This window comes from Camelus ferus, chromosome 13 (assembly GCF_009834535.1).
Source record: "Camelus ferus isolate YT-003-E chromosome 13, BCGSAC_Cfer_1.0, whole genome shotgun sequence".
Classification (NCBI taxonomy): Eukaryota; Metazoa; Chordata; class Mammalia; order Artiodactyla; family Camelidae; genus Camelus; species Camelus ferus.
The window spans coordinates 58,159,327-58,178,823 of record NC_045708.1 but is presented as its reverse complement, the minus strand read 5'-3'; the positions used below and the strand labels follow the sequence as shown (position 1 = coordinate 58,178,823).

General features: G+C 34.5%; 2 protein-coding genes across 24 annotated transcripts in view; one reads left to right on the top strand and one right to left on the bottom strand.

The window, feature by feature from the left end:
• The window catches only part of FUBP1 (far upstream element binding protein 1), a 31,855-nt gene extending 20,359 nt beyond the window's left edge, over window positions 1-11,496 (top strand). For 3 of the 20 annotated variants that reach the window (XM_032494633.1, XM_032494632.1, XM_032494629.1), the window contains 4 exons: window positions 111-185; window positions 6,056-6,115; window positions 6,196-6,341; window positions 6,583-6,716. In XM_032494633.1, the coding sequence (XP_032350524.1) occupies window positions 111-185; window positions 6,056-6,115; window positions 6,196-6,341; window positions 6,583-6,624 (323 nt within the window). In that variant the 3' untranslated portion in view covers window positions 6,625-6,716. Of the gene's footprint in view, window positions 1-110; window positions 186-6,055; window positions 6,116-6,195; window positions 6,351-6,582; window positions 7,393-7,984 lie in introns of those variants that run through there. The other 17 variants (XM_032494638.1, XM_032494639.1, XM_032494635.1 and 14 more) reach the window with 14 other exon arrangements.
• A 354-nt stretch (window positions 11,497-11,850) lies between these two features.
• The window catches only part of NEXN (nexilin F-actin binding protein), a 41,196-nt gene continuing 33,549 nt past the window's right edge, over window positions 11,851-19,497 (bottom strand). For 3 of the 4 annotated variants that reach the window (XM_032494640.1, XM_032494641.1, XM_032494642.1), the window contains 4 exons: window positions 16,445-16,666; window positions 13,231-13,416; window positions 12,619-12,976; window positions 11,851-12,523 (listed from right to left, as the gene is read on the bottom strand). In XM_032494640.1, coding sequence (XP_032350531.1) covers window positions 12,510-12,523; window positions 12,619-12,976; window positions 13,231-13,416; window positions 16,445-16,666 — 780 coding nt within the window. In that variant the 3' untranslated portion in view covers window positions 11,851-12,509. Of the gene's footprint in view, window positions 12,977-13,230; window positions 13,417-16,444; window positions 16,667-19,497 lie in introns of all 4 variants that reach the window. The other variant, XM_006186988.3, reaches the window with a different exon arrangement.

Genomic DNA, 19,497 nt, shown 5'->3' with positions numbered 1-19,497 from the left:
CATGGCAGGCCACTCCAAACTGCTCCACACAAAAACATGGAAGGAAAGGGTCAACTTGCTTTTTGAAAACCTTAATCTTATTTTTTTTTAATGCTTTTCTTTTGAATAAGGAGATCAGCAGAATCCAGCTCCAGCCGGACAGGTTGATTATACTAAGGCTTGGGAAGAGTACTACAAGAAAATGGGTATGTTCTGTTTCTTTGTTTGTACATTTAATTAAATTGAAACATTTAGTAACTATTGCACTAAAAGGTTGAAGATTTTGATAAAAAGCATGTTTGTATCATGCTTTTATTTTATTGCTAAATGCATTTATCAACCACTTACTAATGAAGCTTAAAGTTTCCCCACTGGCACATAGGATATTGAGTGTTACCTCTACTTTTGTCAAAGATTGTTACATATGTTAATAACCTAAATAGCATAGGTAAAATTATAGAGCATCAAGCAAAAATTAGTTGTGTGTGATACTCTTTTGCTGCAAAATAAGCAGGTAAGAAATAACCTACAGTGACAGAGAAAGTTAATTACTTAAATAACATTTGCATATATGAAAAAGGAAGAACAATCACCTAAAAGGGCTGTTTTCATTCAATAACTGTAGAGCATATACTACATGCCAAAGCATAGGAATAGATACTGAGAATGTGATTGTGGGCATAACACTAAGAGCCCTGTCCTTCTGCTCATTGTATTCTAATGGAGTGCAGTTGTTAATCAAGCACTTTACAAATACATTACTCCAAACTGCTGTGAATGAAAAGAACTGTACTGTGGTCCCCCCTTATCCATGGGGGATAGGTCCCAGAACCCCCCAGGTGGGTGCCTGAAACTGCGGGTAGTACTGAACCTTACATACCCTGTGCTTTTTCCTATACTTATGTACCTATCACAAAGTTCAGTATTTAGGCTTATTAAGAAAGTAACAACAGTATTAATAAAGCAGAACAGTTATAACAATATAGGGTAATGAAAGTTACATGAATGTGATATGTAATGTCTCAAAATATGTTGTACAGATTTAATGCTTTTCCATCTTAACTAATCATGCACTATGGCCATGACTTCTGTTTTGAGATGTTACATCAAAACTAGCATGAAGTTCTTTCTCTTCTTTCACAATATCATAGATTTGTTCTTCCTGTAGATCTTAGAACCTCAGCATACAATTTTTTTTCTTACTAAGTCAACGAATTTTTACCTTTTCACTTAAGGGAAAAGGCTTTTTCTTTGGTATATCCAAATTGCCAGCATCAGTACTCTTTCACTTTGGGGTCATTATTGAGTAAGATAATGAACACACAAATACTGCAGTACCACAACAGTGGATCTTATAATCAAGGTGGCCTGAGTGGCTACTGAGTGACTTAATGGGTAGCATATGCTCTACAAAGGGACAGCATGAGATTCCATCATGGTACTCAGGGTAGCGTGCAATTTAAACTTAATGAATTGTTTATTTCTGGAATTTTCCTTGTAATATTTTCAGACCACGGTTGACCATAGCTAACTGGAACTGCAGAAAAGAACAGTGGACAAAGGGTGGGGTACTGTCTGTTCACTGACACTTACATGTACAGATTGGAAAACAAGTCCTAACAACTACGAAGTCATGGAACCAGACTTTGAATTCTTAGAAGTTCTAAGTCCCAAGACTGTCTCCTAAATTTGCATCTTTCAGGGACCATTTTGAACCTGATGTTATACTGCCAAACAAATCAGTTTTTTTTCAGATGCTTATTTTCTCTTAGTCATTTAAAATTAACACTTAACACCATAGCCACTTACCACAAACAAAAGCTAAACAGATAAACTTGACCTTTGTTCACTGATACAAAAAGTACCTATAGATGATAGAGTTTTGTCATAAAATACAGTCTACTTGTGATTCTCAATGTAAATTTCACCATTTTCTTTGCCAAAGAATGTCATTTTCCACAGAAAGAAAAATTTCCACAGTCGTGATTATACTAATCTTCTTTGTGTAAAAGGATGTATACCTAGTGATAAGGATGTTTTACACAGCTGGTGATATTTAAAAAAAGAAAAATAATTTTTCCTGTTAGAATGACTACAGGAAAGTCATGCTGCATGTTAACTTCTAAGGTTGTAAGAGATTCATTAATTTATGTTTTTGTGACCCAGTTTATCTTGGGCAGGTCTACAAAGGCTAAAATTCTACATAAAGAAACTTTTAAAAAACTTTAACCTCCAACAGTGTACTCTAATTAGGATGATCACATAATTTATTGCCCAAATTGGGATACTTTTGAGAAGAACTTTGGGAACGCTATTAATCATTCCTTGACGACATAGTGGTCATAACCTTAGCTCTTATGGTGACGTAGCATCACCGTTTTAAAGATTTGAGCATGTTGAGGTTAAAAATCAATAGATCCAGCTTGTATTTTCACAATAGGTAGTATGTTTTAGCTGTTCCCTACATTGTTACTAAAACTGGGTGAAAACAAAGGCCTATTGGTAGACTTAGGTATTTAATAAGTATACTATTTAGCCTTTTTACATTTTACCTGCCCAGAATGAGTGGGTATGTTGAATATAATCTACAAGGTCTAACCATTCAGATTTTTACAGAGTAGACATTTCACCTTGTTTTAGAGTTTTTCATTTTCTTCCTTTTTCCTGCTGACTACTACTATGTAAAATTCTAATTTTAGTACTAATATGCTGGACTGTCTTTAATCCTTTGTGGAGAAAAGTGGTAAAGAAATAATTTAATTAGATAACACCATCTAATCTTGAAGATCTTCCTTAACCCCCCACCTTCTTTTCAGTTGTATGTTTTTCTGTAGGACTGCAATGATCAGCTGTTTTATGAGCAAAGTGAATTGGTTGATTCCCCCTTATATGTAAATCCTAAATGTTAGGTTGTCAGGTCTTTAAATGATACCTACAAGGTCCTTTTTTTTTTTTTTTTTCTGTAAGTTTTTTGTTGTTGTTGTTGTTTTTAATGATTGGTTGCTTAACTATTGTGATTTTTTTTTCTAGGTGCATTACTAGTCCTTAAGATCTTTTTAGGATAACTACAAATAAGAGACCTTAAAGGATAAAACTAATCAATTCAGTTTTTGAGCTTTTTAAATGGAAGGAAAGAAGGGGGTAATAAAATATATTATAAGGGAAAGATGAAGATCTTTATCTCCAAGTCAAACTCCTTTATTTGGAGAGATTGAGTTTTGCTCTTCCAGGGGGCAGAGGTGGGATTTCCTAGGACTCTGGATGCCTGATTTCCAATCCAGTGTCCTCTTCATCAAACTAGGAAGACTGTCTCAGCTTTTGAAGCCTAATTTCAGCTTTTTCTGTTAAGAACAGAAAAATCCCCAATCACACTATAAATTTGTTAGTTTGCTTTATTAGTAAATAAACCTGCATTGAATTAATTTTGTTTTCTGAAACAGTTCTGAATTGTCTATGATTAACACAAAGAGAGAACTTAGGGGGAGAGATTGTTAAAGATGAGATTCTAGAGGGTTAAAGAAGAAATTTCATATTTTTGTCACATAAGGAATGGCAGCAATTTGGATGTGGGTGTTTTTGAAGCTAGGATGAAGGGAACTTTTGTAATAAATAAACACCCTAAAGAGAAATAGGGTTTCAGAATAAAGACAGGCAATTTCTGTTTGGAAGAGAGTAAGTGAAGGCATTTTGGGTTAAGTTTGACTTGCAGGAGGCCCCTATAATGTTAAGCACTGATGTAGTGAACCCTGAACCCTTAGCATATGATACCTTAAGCTTAAAAGAGCCAAGAGAGTGGTTGCGGGAAAGATGCAGGTGTATGGAAAGACAACTGAGGGTGAAATCTATTCAAGAGAAAGCTGTCTTTTGGGCTGAAGTAGAATGTTGCACATAAACTCTAGGGCAAGTCTTATCTCTTGAATGCGATGAAATTAAAGTAAGACTTAATTAGTCTTACTTAAAAGACTTAATATGCTGTAAAGCTATATGAAAGTATTAAGTAATATTCTACTAAAGTATAAACTGTCTCACATCAAAACACTTTCTGAACTGAGAAGAATAAAGGGAGCAAGTTAAGGACATGCCTTTATAAAGGGCAAGAGGCTAGGGGAAGAGCCAACTCGTAAATAGATGAGATAGGAAGAGTTCTTCCCCTGCTTTCAGCTGGACGGAATGAGTCACATTTGCCCTTTAGATAAGAGAAGTGAAGTGAGTTTTTCTTTGGATGCTTTCAAGATTGGAATGTCAAGTGTTGATGGGTTGATGACTTACTTAACTGAGTTTATTTTTCTTGGAGTCCGACATGTTTACTTGCAGCTTTCTACAGGGATGTTTGAGTTCAGGGGGCTGTTTTTGGAATGAGCATTTGAGTTTGACAAATTTTCTTGATGTGTCCCTGATACTGTTATTTTTATCTCTAAAATATCAGTATCTCTTAACAATGAGAGTCTGTTTGTAAACCTGAAGTGGAAATTGTTGCTGTCTTAAGTTTGGCCTCAAGTCAATGAGTTTTCAAGTGTGCATTTTATAAGAAAACTGTGTGTGGTTTCATTACTATTGGGACCTGGATATTTGGCAGTTGTCTAAATCTGAAACTGGTTTCAGATTTATTTGACTTGTGTCTCCTCATACAATCAAAATGTTAAACTCACTTCCTCTTTGAGAAGAGTTATGGAAAATGAAAATAAAAATAAGAATTTTGTTTATAAGTGTGTGGGATTTCTGCTGTTGCTCATAGAATTAGAGGGAGTTTCTTGCATTTGTAAAGTTAGTGGTAAATCTCAAATTCTTATTTACTCATTTGCTTTTTTTCCTTGACCAGTTTTGTTATTGTGATAGACAACATCTAACATAAGACAGCTTTCTGCCAGTATTTTTTTGTCTGGCTGTAATTTCATAAAGCCAAATGAATTATAGACTAAATAAAATTCTCTTTGAATATAGGAGCTAAATAGGAAAACACATGTCCTCTTTCTCATCAACTTACCAATTTTTTATACCTTCAGAAAGTCGGGAAAATAGTACAGCAAACACTCATACTCATGTTTTCTACCCAAAATCACCATTTTTTTTTAAGTTTGTTATATGTACTTTGTGCCTTTTTTTCCTGTGCCTGAGCCATTTCAAAGTAAGTTGCAAAATATTTGCTGTAAATAATTTCAGTAATATCAACATATTTAAATTTCCTTGGTTGTCAGAAAAAAATATCTTTCGTAGCTGTTGGGGAAGGGGTTTTTTTTTATTGGTTTTAATCTAGAGCTCATCCAAGGTTCACTGCATTTGATTATGCCTCTTTAGTTTCTTAATTCAGGAAAGTCGCCTAGGAGAACTGGTTGTAAAAGCTGTTGAGTTTTGTGTTTCATTGATCTTGTTACTTAGAACCTCTTCAGTAGTAATTATTATTGATATTCATCATCAGGTTATTTTTAATAAAATTGTAATTTGGGGACATCATACTAAGATTTTAAATGTTATTAAAAGATATCTTAAAGATTAGTATTTGTGCACATGGTTTGTAGGTTAATCAGGAAACAAAACTCTTGGCCAGATCTTAATTAATAGTCTTTAAGTAATAGCTTTTAAGTGGGTTTTTTATTTCTCAAAAATGTTCTTTTCCTTTTTCTCAGTTGAAGATTAGCATTTTATTTAAAACTTGTAGTGTAACAAATCCAAATGGATAAGAAGACCACAAAAAATAGTCCATCCATTCTCCCCAGCATCACCATGGGGCAACCATAGACTTCTTGACGTACTTTCCAGACTCAGTTTAGAAATTAGTACTTTATAAATTCTGTAATTGAATCAAGATTATGCCTAAATGTTTACCTTTCTTAGTTAAAACTGGGGGGGGGGGTGTTTTTATTACTCATGATGCTCTAGAACTAAAAGTTATGATTAGTATAAGGCAAAACGAAAATAAAGAGCATTCGGATTTTTTTTTTAATTAGAGTAGTTTTCTGACACTAATGAATATTTAAAATAAAACAAGAGCAATCCTGACCCTCTGTGCTTTTGTCTTTATAACCTGTACTTAACAGTGGATATAATTTTGTATTAAAATTTAGGGGGTTTTTTTTAGGTCAACAAGGGCAGACACAAGATTATTCAAAGGCTTGGGAGGAATATTACAAGAAGCAAGGTATTGTTTTTATTAGAAACGAGATTCTTTGAGGCTTTTAATTGCGGTTACAGCAACAAAGTTGTTCTGTTTTCTCAAAGGTCAGGCAGTTCCTGCTCCTACTGGTGCTCCACCAGGTGGTCAGCCCGATTATAGTGCAGCCTGGGCTGAGTACTATAGACAGCAAGCAGCCTACTATGCCCAGACAAGTCCCCAGGGAATGCCGCAGCATCCTCCAGCTCCTCAGGTACAGTAAACTTGCCGATGTGCTGATTTCATCTCCAGTCATGTTCTCTGCATGTTTACTGTTGTCTGGGATTATGTTTGCCTTTTAAAATTTTTATCTGGCAAAGTATAACTAAATGAAGTATTGTATGGTATATTGTTCTGGGTTTTTTGGTTTGTTTTTTTTATAATGCTTTCTGGCATCTGAGTGCTGAATATTTCTATAATGCCTTTGATTTTAAAAATAAATTTTTTTCCCCCAGGGATTTGCAAATCATGCAAGAAGCCACCACCATTTATATTAACCAGTTTTTCTTTCTTAAAGGACTCACTCCTGAGTTAGCTCCGTTTAAAGGATTTTCTTTAACTTTTTGTGTATTTCTTATGTATCTCTTCTGCACAGGGCCAATAATAAGAAGTGGACAATACAGTATTTGCTTCATTGTGTGGGGGAAAAAAACCTTTGTTAAATATATGGATGCAGACGGCTTGATGAAGATCTTAATTTTGTTTTTGGTTTTAAAATAGTGTTTTTTCTTTCTTCCTTTCTTTCTTTTTTTTTTTTTTTTTTTTTTTGAAAATGTACAAAATATCTATCACTACTGATAGGAGGTTAATATTTCTGTGTAGAAATGAAAATTGGTTTGTTTTTAGTATTTAGTGTAGATGTACACATTCCAGCAAATGTATTTGCAACTATTATGTGGTCAATGCTTTGTGATATAAATGTACTTTTTCAATGTATACTTTCACTTTTAAAATGCCTGTTTTGTGCTTTACAATAAATGATATGAAACCTCCTGTGTCGGTAAGTTGGATATGTGGGTATTTAAAGGATTCGTAATTTCTTAGCAATGATAAATTAAGATACATATACACAAATATGTAAGCTTTCCCCATGAAATATTATTTGAGTTTTTAAACCACTGGCATGTTTTTTTCCCCCTTGCAGTATAGTGGTAGATTGGAGGATCTTTTCCATTTATTGTATTTGGCTGTTTCAGCACAAGTAATCCTGATATCTTCATTTTTTTTCCTTCTGTTTGATTAAAAACTGCATGTGTATACAGTGATCTTTTGGCATACTTCCATTGCATTAACAGTGAAATTTCCTTTTATACATGACCACTGTTTGAGACCTGTACTGCTGCTATAACAGTTAACCTTTCTATTTTTAATCTGATAATTACTTGATTTCCAAGACTGTTTCAGCATAACTAATTTTAAACAGTTTTCAGACAGTGAATATGAGTAGTCTATGATAAGTTTTTTTCATGTAAAGTAGTTCTTTCAATGTATACAATATTAGTGTGTTTCTTTCTAAATTTAGGGTAGAAAAAGTGAGTAGTATGCAAAAGTCTAGCTACAGTGCATCTGCCATTGAAAACATTATTGGGGTATGAAAATGTTCAAGCTTTTTTTTCCTTTTTTTTTCTTTTTGCAGTATAGATAAGCTTTGTTTTGTAAATGCACAAGTCCAATCATTGAATCAACTTAATTTTTTTATGTACTTGAAATCATTTTATTGCTCTATAACACTCATGCTGAAGTTCTGATATTTTGTTGAAATCCATTGTTTTACTCTTTGCATATTTGTTGGCTCTTTGCATATTAATATATTAGACTACATGCAAATACAGTCTGTCTTGCCATTGTCTGTTGAAGTGCAGGTTTGATCCAGCCAGTATAGAACTAGCTCTGTAGGGGTGAGGAGGACTGTGCTGTGTATCATCCTTGATTGTGTTCCTTCAAGGAGCATTGCACTGTAAGTACATCAGAATGACAAATTGATGAACTGCAACAGTATCTTTTTGTCAATGTTCCACATAATGTAAATGCCATACTTTGTGTGAATATTATGTTGGAATACAGTGCTGATAATTCTGGAAAACCATAACTGCTTCTTAATTTAATATAGAATAATTCATAGGTCTGTATTTTTTTTAAAGTGAGCTTAATGGGTAAGTATTTTTGATATGCTTTAGCTATAGCTAAAGAAAATTGATCATTGACAAAGTTGATTAGTATTTACTCATTGGTGCTCCTAAAATATATTGTTTTTCAGTGTAAAATATGCATATCTTATATTAATATGAAAGACTTGAAATGTATCAGACAGCAGTTTTCAGTTTGCAAATATTAAGCAATGTAGCAGTTTTAACACCATTTCCTAAATATATATGCTAGCTCTTGCATTGGTGGAGAGCACCATTTGTTGTTCTTAATATTTTATAAAGAAAGATGTACAAGGACATAAATGTTGAGATTACTTTAGGGTTCATTATAGATATTTTGAAATGTTTTTTTGACTGTTTATAGTATCCAAAGTGACTTCCCTTACCCTTACGTAGATACGGATATGTAGTTCTAGTTTGAAGTTTAATAGTTAAGGAGCTAGTTATCTGTTATCTTTAAGAGTAGGGTATTGACGTGAACAATTTCAGTATTTTGCATGAATACTGTTTTATAGATGACCTTTTAGGAAAGTGGTGCATTTATTAATTAAAGAGATAGTTTAGTTGGATTCAGTATCATAACTCACAAATTGGAGGCTGTTGATTTTGATTCATTTAAGGTTTAAAATCTTTATTAATTGCAAACAGTGCAATTATTTATACTTCACAGTGCCTTCCCAGACCTTCCACCTTAGGTTCTGCTGCAAAAAGCAACAGGTAAGCACAACCTAAGGACATATATAAATAAATATTTCAGTACATTAATGTTGTCCCTGTGAGGTTTTTGTGGTTGTGTATTCAAAGGCAGTCTGCTACTGCTTCCCCAAAATGTATTTTGTTCTCTATGCTACCATTTCAGTGGAAAGTCTGTAAGTTGTTCAAACAACTGTTTACATTTCTGGGTAATGTTTTTTATTTTCTTCTTTTTTTTTTTATTAAAACAAAGAGATGATGAGTAGATTGCTGCTGTAATTGAACTACATCCAAACTTTTTATAATCTTTTCCCAAATACAGAAGAATTGTTAAAAATTAAAGGACAGTTACATAGTTTTCAAGACTTAGGAAATCATTTGGTCAGAAACGTCAACAGCCTTCACAGTCTGTCTTTGATTGACGAGACATTTACTGTGCCCTCCACTACTGTGGAGTCTTTATTTTTTTTCTTATTCTTGAACTGTAGTAGTTCAGTAAGGACATTATGGGTTAGAATCTTGTTATGACTTTTTTTTTTTTTAAGACAATTCAGTTCTCATGACTTTAATATATATACTGAAAAAGGAAAAAATTATAAGGAATACTGGCAGTATGTTTTGATAAGGCATGTGCATCAGTGAAATGTTAACTGTATAGCAAATAACCTTTCATAATCTGTATAGCAACCAATATTTTTCTGATTTATAATACTTTAATAACTGACGCTGCATTTATTTTATTTTTTTGCCAGTTTAAAATGTTTGTGTGTTCTTAATAGATGATTTTAACTGGTACATATTTTGAGTTAAGATGAATGTATTAAAGCAGCATCATACCAGTTTTGTTTTTACTCGATTTCTAAAATGTGCTGATCCTTTTAAAACTCCTGCTTATCTCTACAACAAAGAAAAATATTCAAAAATACTGCCTTCATTTTCACACACAGTGCTGAAGATGCTGCAAGCACCAAATCATAGCTCATAAAATCAGGTCCTGAGATAGTTGCCCATAAAGAGGAATCCTTTGAGTGTATGCCATTGGTGAGCCGATGAGCATGGACCATAGAAGGGCTCAATGTAGAAGGTAAAATTGGCAAATCATAATTGAGAAAAATGAAATGTTTTCCCATACATAATATGGTGTAGGGTGTAATGTACCTGCTTTTGATCACTTTTCATTTTAAAGTGCTATTCACTTGCTCTTAAATGTTCCATGAACTGTTAAATTTTGTAAGTTAATGTAGTTACTGCACCACATTTATGTGTGTGTGTATGTGTGTTTTAATAGTCAATGATAGGTATGTTAAGATTGATAATATAAAGGAGCTCTTTGAACCTTAAGAGCCTGTCAAGTTTTGGTTAGTTGTAGTTTTTGCATTTTTATAAAGAGAAAAATACATATGAATGCTAGTAAATATTGGGGCAATGTTTCTATCATGAGAATTTTTTTTTATTCATTACCATAAGCCTTCACTGATACTGCAAGCATTTTTTAAATGGCGCTAATCTTAACCTTGAAATAAATGGAAAGCAGAAAAGGTGAGCCAGTTGATTTGAATGCAGTGGATGTTAGGAGTGATAGAAACAATGTTTAGATTGAAATTGAACTGATTTATTTTATTTAGCACTTAAATTTGACAATGTGTTTTTGTTTTTAAGATATCTTACTTAGTGTGGTGATACTTAGAATTCTTATGGTTTGATGTTTTAGAATGAGAAGTATACTTTTTATTTTTAATTAATGAAAATGATTTTAATACTAAAACTAGTGATTTAATACTAGTTGTTTTTAAACATTATAAAATATATCCTTAGACAAATACTTTAGTACTTAATTCATAGGAGAGGGGTTGGGTAGGAGTAAAAGAGTACCTTAAGAGGGAAATAGGAATTTATTCAGAAGCTGTAACATTTGTTTGAATACTCTGCCAGGAGAACCACTTCTACCTGCAGAGTTACCTTTTGTCTAGCATAAGGTTGTAGAAATTACTAATTAATGAAGATGTCTTTTTATTTTCTGAAAATGCTGCCTCACTTTAAAATGTATTTTAACAATACTTAAAGATAATTTTGACTCTGAAAAATAACCTTATTTTTTGTTTAGTCACTTGAGTTTTCTTGCCACAGTATAAACTTGAGGGATTTTATATAAATTGGTGCTTTTAAGAAAGCAAATAAATCCCAGGTTTTTATTTTCTTCAGTGATACCCCTATAGAAACTCTTAAATGTATTTGCGCATATATATATTTTTTCTTATGCATGCTCAATGCATTTTCGTCCTGAGAAAAGTGTTCTCTACAGAAACTACCCGTGTAAAAAGAAGATTGGCTTAAAATGGCTACTGTGATGGGAACAGTGTCTTAGGGAGATGCAGCTTGGACTTGAGGTAAATTGAATACTTTACAAACTGTGGTTTAGAGTTTGCTTTAATACCATTGTATGTAAAAGGGTACAAGCTTGCTGTAATTTTGTATTGATTATGGTTTCCTCAATAAAAAAAAAGAATAAATGTACATTGGTGACTATTATAAGAGTGTTTTGTCTCTTTTCTAAAATACTGAAAGACTTTTTTAAAATACAGAAGTTATTTTATTATGGGTTTACATTGTAAAATAAAATTGTCTTCCAGAAAATTAAAATATAAAACAACTTGATAATAGAACATGGTAGCTGATTATTTACAAACTCACTTTAAAAACCTAAAATTGAAGATTGTGCCATTTTCCCCTAAATCTACTTCTCTTAGCTCTTGAAATCCTCAGTTGTGTTGAAATTTTTTCTCCTGCATGAACTATTAGTACAAAGTTTTCTCATTAAAATATCATTTGTTCAGGCAAGGTCATAACAGTTTGCTTTCTGAGCTGGAATATATGTTACACACATTTTGAAAAGTATATGTTTAATATTCTCAACACTCAGAACTGTGTATTAGGCAGTGGTTTCCATCACATTTTCTCTGGCAATTGTTTCTTAAGTCTTTATTTTTTGTTTGTTTTTTTCCACACAGAGGGAGGAATGACACCTCTATCCCCTTAATGTATCTGCTTCAGGAAGTCTTTGAGATGACAACAACCGAAATGATGTACTACTGAGGGGGAAGAAGCCCATTCAAATTGATAGGTTCCAAATTCATTAAGTTTCAGCTAGTTCAGACTAATTTCAGAAGTGAATAGCTCATGAACAGTATTCTCTCATGCAAAATAATGTGTTCTATTTATGATTTTTTAAAACATAATTGCTGTGAACATGGGAAATACACAGCCTTTGTAATAGGTTGATAAAATAATTAAGTAAATTCCCCACTTTGCCCCCATTAAATTACACATGAACTTCTACTACATAATATGGCGATGAATCTGGTGCTCGTTTGACAAGGAAGACGGTATTCTTTAGATGAACTTGTGTTTTGAAGACTGTTAGGGAAAGGAATAAGCAGTAAACAGTGGCACTTCTGGTTTCCTTTTTTTTGGCCCCGCCACAGAAAAGATGGATGTAAGAAAGTCGGAGAGAGAGAGAGAGTTCCAGGGAGAGAGAAGGGGACCTAGTAGTCGTCAGCTAAAAAAGAGAAGAAGAAGAGTGATTTTTTTTTCAAAGGAAAACAAATTTAAATAAAATAAAAGTTCTGTATTCAGAGGGCGATTAATTCTTACTTTCAATGGTGAGAATACAGCTACTAGCTGCAGAGCCTCTGCTGTTGACCGCTTTACACATGTACTCCCCTTCGTCCTCCGGGAAGGTCTCCGGTAAATAAAGGCAGTGAGTTTCTCCTCTTTCGATATATTGGTAGTCTTCTCCATCTTGCAGTATTTCTCCTTCAAACCACCATGTGATTTCTGGTTTGGGTTCTCCTGTTACTTTCACAGTAAACCTAACTGGCTCACTGTCTACAACTGATATGTTTTTTAGAGGCTTCTTAAACCACGGAGCTCCTGATCTGGTCTGCTCTTCATCTTCAATAGTGGAGCCATTCATGGTACCACCTTCTTCCTCTTCCTCTTCTTCTCTTTTCTATATTAAAATAAGTGTATTTAAGTTGGCATTTATACTACAGTAGTAGTTTCAGGACAGTGGTTTAGTAGTAGAATTTTGGAGGTAAATGTATTTTCCCCCAAAGTAAACATGTAAATGTGCTTACTACAAAGTATTTTATAAAACATTCCAGTGAATTGAAAGCTATTAAAAAAACTTTTTTTTTAATCCTTCATAAAACTTTGGTTTTGAAAAGATCACCTTTGGAAAATAAGGATATGTAAGCCTGGTACCTTTTGTAGTGCTGCATCAATTTCCTTTTGTTCAAACTGCATGCGTAGTAACTTTTGTTCTTCAATTCTTCTTTGTTCTTCTTCTTCTCTTGCCTTAGCCATTCGCTCAAATCTAGCTTTCATATTCACTTTATGAGTAAATGGAGCCTCACTTTTTTTTGCCGGCTTGATATCTACATCTTCTTCCTTTACAAAAGTGAGCCAAGAATAAGAATTGTTTACTACAAACCAGCAAGAACTAAGATGTTAATAGTTCTGAAGATGTCGTTTATAGGCACAAAATAATTAACATGTTTGTAATGCATATTTGTGCTACACTGAGACATGGAGATTCTTACTACCCACAAGTTTCATTTCTGAAACAGTCTCTTAATTAGAATCCTTTTCTCCCAATATAAAGATCACAGGTTGTCACTGGAGTCCCAGTGTATTTATTTGCAGAACCAAATCTCAGTGCTTGTTGATAGTACTGAGTAACAGAAAAGAGTGAGGATATAATTGTTAACAATTGTTAAAATAGTCCTTTCTCATAAGTCTCCCTTATCGCTCTTCACCGTACTACATAATACAGAAATGCAGTTTGTTGTTTCCCACTTCATGATTTCCTTCACCTCTTTTTGTTAATAACTGCATGGATTCCATCCAACAAATAATTTATTGATGGGCAAATGGCAGAGAAGAGAGCATAGAGAAAGCATAGGAAGACAACTGTTAAACATGCAATTGCTGGAACTTGGGGAAATCACTGAGGTGACGAATGGCTCTGAATCAATCTAGTTAGGGGTGAGACTTGGAAGCCATGGAAATAATTAAGGGAGTAATTTAAGAGCAGAGTTTAAACTGTCAAATAGTCTGTAAAACCAACTTTGTGATGAGGTCACTGGCCTCTGAGAGCAGTTTCAGTAGTCTTGTGGGTAGTTAATTCGTGGTTTCAAAAGTACTTTAGCTGTAGTTAATTCTCAGTTTCCAAACTATTTAGGCGCTCGTAGGTCTACCCGGAAATCTCACCATTTATGTTTCACAGTACTGTGAGGAGATTGGTTATGTGTACCACATCCAACTATAAGTAAAGGAAATTTTTAAAACAAGCTGTAAAATAATAGCCCATATAAGAAAAATCTTGGCTCATCAATGTTTTACATCAGTTTGAGGTATTACACTGCAGCTCCAACGAATGCAGAAGGAGTTAAGAGTAAGCTGGACAGTTTTTCTGGTTCTGAATCAAATTTTTATTTGACAGTGGAAAATGCTGGCACATAAAACACAACCAGAGACCTAACGGGTAAATGCTATTACTTGCGCCGTTACTTATCTTCAGTTGATAAACAATTGCCAGTGAATGGTATTGACAATGGTGTTTTTTAAATTATTATACTTAAAAGATAGGCTAAAAAATACATGAGATAATACTGCAGTTTTATCTCAACAGGATTGTCTGAGGCTTAAAAAAAAATGGACCTCTGTTCACACTAAACATTTAATGTTATTTGCTTACCAAATAAGTCTTCAAGATGAGCTATTTCAGCAGGTACAATAACATTCTGACTGAATCCCTCCCAGTTCATAACTTACCTTCTGTCTTTTAGCATGGAAGTTTGTGTAAATTCATAACTTACTCAAACCTGTCTTTAGAAAATAAATTTGGTAAGTTGAATTCATAAGCTAACTAGGAAAAAGTTTATGAAGTTTTTCAGTTACTAAGTACAGTTGCCTTTTCCTGAATCCCCAAAAAGGTTAGGTTAAAAGTGTTTCCTGGAAATGAATATATTGAGTTATGCTATATACAGAATGATTTTTGTTTTCTAAGTGTGTTCTTAACAGGGCATTGATAGTCCCCACACTTGTTAGATTCTAAATACCATCTCAACAAGGTCTGCAGGTTTTTTCACCAGTGTAGTCCCAGTGTTCAGAACAGTCCCTGGGCATTTAATATAACTTTTCATAGTGGGCATTCAAATAACTTTTCAGTGCATTAATATAAAATCATCTTTAGCTTCAGCATGATCTAGCAATGAAGATGCCTATTCGATATCACTCCATGTTTTAAAAATCCCTTCAATGAACCCCAATAAAACAAAGTTCCTTAACATAGCATCTAAGGTGGGCCTATCTTGCCTGTGCTTGCATCTTCATCATCGTCTTTTGCTGTTCTTGTACTCTACTTGTCTCAATGAGTTGCTTATAGTCCTGAGAATTTGTCCATAATTTTGTCATCCTTTTTTTTTTTTTTTTTGGTCATTCTTTTTATTCAGTCTCTGAAGGCCTTCCCAAGGCCTGTTTTATAGTTGAATTTTTTTTTTTTTTTTAATGAGGGAGAGGTAGGTTTATTCATTTATCTCTATTTGGAGGAGATTCTGGGGATTGAACCCAGGACCCTGTGCATGCTAAGCATGCACTCTACCATTGAGCTATACCCTCCCCCACCAATAGTTGAATATTTGATGAAAATAAATTTTTATTTAGACTATAGGTTAAATGTAAAATGGCAATTCTGATACAGTAAGTTTTCCAGACCCTAATTTAAGCCAACATTCATTACCAGAAATAGTCCCCAAGCTGGAAGGGACACTACAGGACATCTAGTGAGTGCCTCCTTATTCTACATATGGAGATACTTTATGGGAGGGTGGTGAGGAGGTAATCAGGTTCATTTATTTAATTATTTTTAGAGGAGGTACTGGGGTTTGAACCCTGAACCTCGTGCATGCTAAGCATGCAGCTCTACCAACTGAGCTACACCTCCCCTTCCCACTGGGGGTACTTCAAATTCTTGTCACCTGAATTGTGATTTAGGCTCTGCCACTGAATTATTGGCATGACTCTGAGCAGATTACATAGGTTTTACTGGTCTCATCTTTAAGTAAGAAAGTAGGTATGAATAATCTCTGGAGTTTATTTTAAGTCGAATATACACTGGTCCTACTCATTCAAGGTAAAACTTGTGCCATACTTTCAAACTATTTTTGCTACAGCGAACCATTTGATGTTCACTGTAGGCTTAGTTCTGATAAAAGTCATTTTTGAAACCATGCTAGAATAAGGAAATCTTTCAAAGCATCAAGATCTTAATGTGCTTTTGCTGTTTAGTTCCCAGATCATTATACACACTGACGGTTAATTTTAAGTACCAACACTTATTCCAAAGTCAATGTTATTTCTGTTAAGTTCATCATCATTACTGTACTATACCTATGTTAAATATAAAACAGTTTACCTCATGGAAGTTTTCTGCTTCTCGCTCTTTAATTTCAAGGTCAATCGCTCTTCTTTTTGCTCGTTCTTCTTCTACCTTTTTCTGTATTTCTTTTTCAGACAATTGTCCAATTTTTTCAAACTTGCTTTTTAGATTTTTAGCTTGAATAGAGCCACTCCTTTTCAATTTGATTAATTCTTCATATTCCCTGCTCAGTTCAAAGGTTTCACTTTCTTCCTCTTCCTTCAAAAAAATTAAGGTTTTTATATATCAAACACCAGAAAATCAGTTTGTATAGTAAACCATCCAGAAAATGTTCACCATTTCTTATTTGAAGTCAAAATTAAATGTTAAGTAACTTTCTCCCTAAACACAGTGCCTAAATTTACTAATTAAAAGTAGTACTACAAATTTAAGACTTTACATCTTGCTTCATTTATTTCATTAGTGAATATGGCTCAGAACGCCAGTTAACATTCCATTATAACCTGCTAAAACTAAAATATGCATGTCAAGATTAGCTACCACTAGGAATTGTAGAAAGACCTTTGTTTAGGGGAAAGTGAAGAAATAAAATTCAAAGAACACTGGACTAGGAGTCAGCTCTAGTTCTGACTCAGATGCTGTGTGTCCTTTACCCTAGTCGCTTAGCCCACTGGACATGATTTTTTTTATGTCTACGTAGAGACAGTATTTCTAAAATTCCTCCTGTCTTTAATTTGATGGTAGTTGACAAAAGTTAAATATCACTCTTAATACTCAACTGAATTAAGCATTTCTACACATACAGTCTGGTAAAATCCCTACATTTTGCTACATATCACTTGTACTCTCAATTGTATATTCTTCCAAGAAAGACAGAAAAGGAGTCAACCAAAATTGGGCTCCAATTCTTTTATACCATTTTATCCTGAATGCTTTTTATTCAGGTTCCTTTCCCTTGATTTTTCACAAATTATTATTATTAGTTTTCTGTATACTTCTTACACTGTCCCCTAAAGGAGCGGTAAAATATTGTAGTTGCTCCTGGTACACTTTCCCTGGAGAAGATGCAGAATGCTAGACAGTAGAGAAAAAAAAAAGTGTCGGGGGTAATGGTGGCGGAGAGTTACAGTGGATAGTATGACAGGCTGCATTTTTTGGTTCAGTTAAGGGAAAAAAGAACGTTTATTACTTTATACTACCTCCACTTTGGGATTTATGTGGGTGAAAATGCAATTCCTAAGATACCAGAAACTAACAAAGTTGTGATACCACATCATATTACAATGGTTCACATATCCTTCTGATCAAAATGAATGATTGAACTAATCAGTTACAGTCTAGGTCATGTTGGAATTGGCATGCCACTTGCTTGAAAACTCTCATAGTCGAGTAAATCACTCCATACCACCAGACTGTCAGACGGTTACACCCTGCCATTTATAAGATTACTTCCCAATAGTGTATCCAAATACATTCTAATTTAGTTTGTTTTTCTAGACAGACAATTCATCTTCAGTTTCCTTTATAAAATAAATGCTGGTACATTTTTTAATCCTAAGGCTAGACTTTGCAGTATTTTCCTACAGCGTATTTACTGTATTTTTGTATTAATCATATATTCATCTAGCATTTATAATCTCTTGGTAGACTTGGGCAAGGAAGTAAATACCCCTAGAGTCCCACTGTCCCCAACACATGACAACCCAAGGGGACCACCCGTAAGGGATCATAACCTCTGTGAAGGAGTTCACAGGTTCCCAGGTCGGGAGCTGGGAAGAGGCTACCACCAAATTACCTGCCAAACATGCCATATCACCACCAGTCCCAGGCTGGGAAAGCCACTGCTCCCCTACCCCAAGTAGCAGGGCTGTGCGCTCATCCCCAGCACTGCCATCTGTGCTGTTGCTAGGGCCCCCTACCTGGCCAAAGGCCTAGGGTGACGGTGGAATGCCAACCTCCTCCCTCTCTGTCCCCTCTTCTGCCTACACAACTGGTCGGCGATGCAGATGAGGTAAGCAGTGACCAGGGGTGGAAGGAGAAAGTTAGACAGGGTCTTGGGGCATCAGGAGGTAGGAAGAAGGCTGCCAAGAGCCCACCACGGGGAGGCAAAGAGACATCAGGAGGAGTAGGTAAGCCAAGGCTCCAAGATCCTTGTGCAGGACCCACCGTCCAATCAGCTTGCACTTACAACACGTAAGTTCAAAGATAAACTTACTTAAAATTTCAAAGACAACCTCAGAGCATTAAATCCTAAGTGTGGCCCTTCTGAGCATGGAGTTCTGTGAGGGCATAAGTTGCATGCCCTTGAAGTGAGTCCTGTACAGTCTATATGTATGTATGTGTGTGTATGTATATATTTTTTAATTCATTTCAGTACTAGAAAAAACACACTAAAATATTTAATAGTATCAAAGTTCTATCTTAGAATAATTTAGTCAAATACAGGCATACCTCAGAGATAATGCAAGTTTTGTTCCAGAGCATGGCAATAAAGCAAATATCTCAATAAGGTGAGTCACATGAAAATTTTGGTTTCTCAGTGCATATAAAAGTTATGTTTATACAATAATCTATTAAATGTGCAATAGCATTATGGGTAAAAAAATGTACACACCTTAACCTTAGAATGTGGCAAAAAAACGCTAACCATCATCTGAACCTTCAGTGAGTCATCTTTTTGCTATTGGAGGGTCTTGCCTCAGTGTTAAAGGCTGCTCACTGATCAGGGTGGTGACTGCTGAAGGATGGGGTGGCTGTGGTAATTTCTTAAAATAAGACAACAGTGAAGTTTGCTGCATCGATTGGCTCTTCCCTTTGTGAACGAGGTCTCTGTAGTTTGCAATACTGTTTGATGGCATTTTACCCACAGCAGGACTTCTTTCAAAATTGGGGTCGATCGTCTAAAATCCTGCTGCTGCCTTATCAACTAAGTTTATATAATATCCTAAATTCTTAGTAGTCCTTTCAAAAATCTCCACAGCACCTTCACCAGGAGTAGATTCTATATCAAGAAACTACTTTCTATGCTCATCCATAAGAACCAACTCCTCATCCATTAAAGTTTTATCATGAGATCTCAGCAATCCATT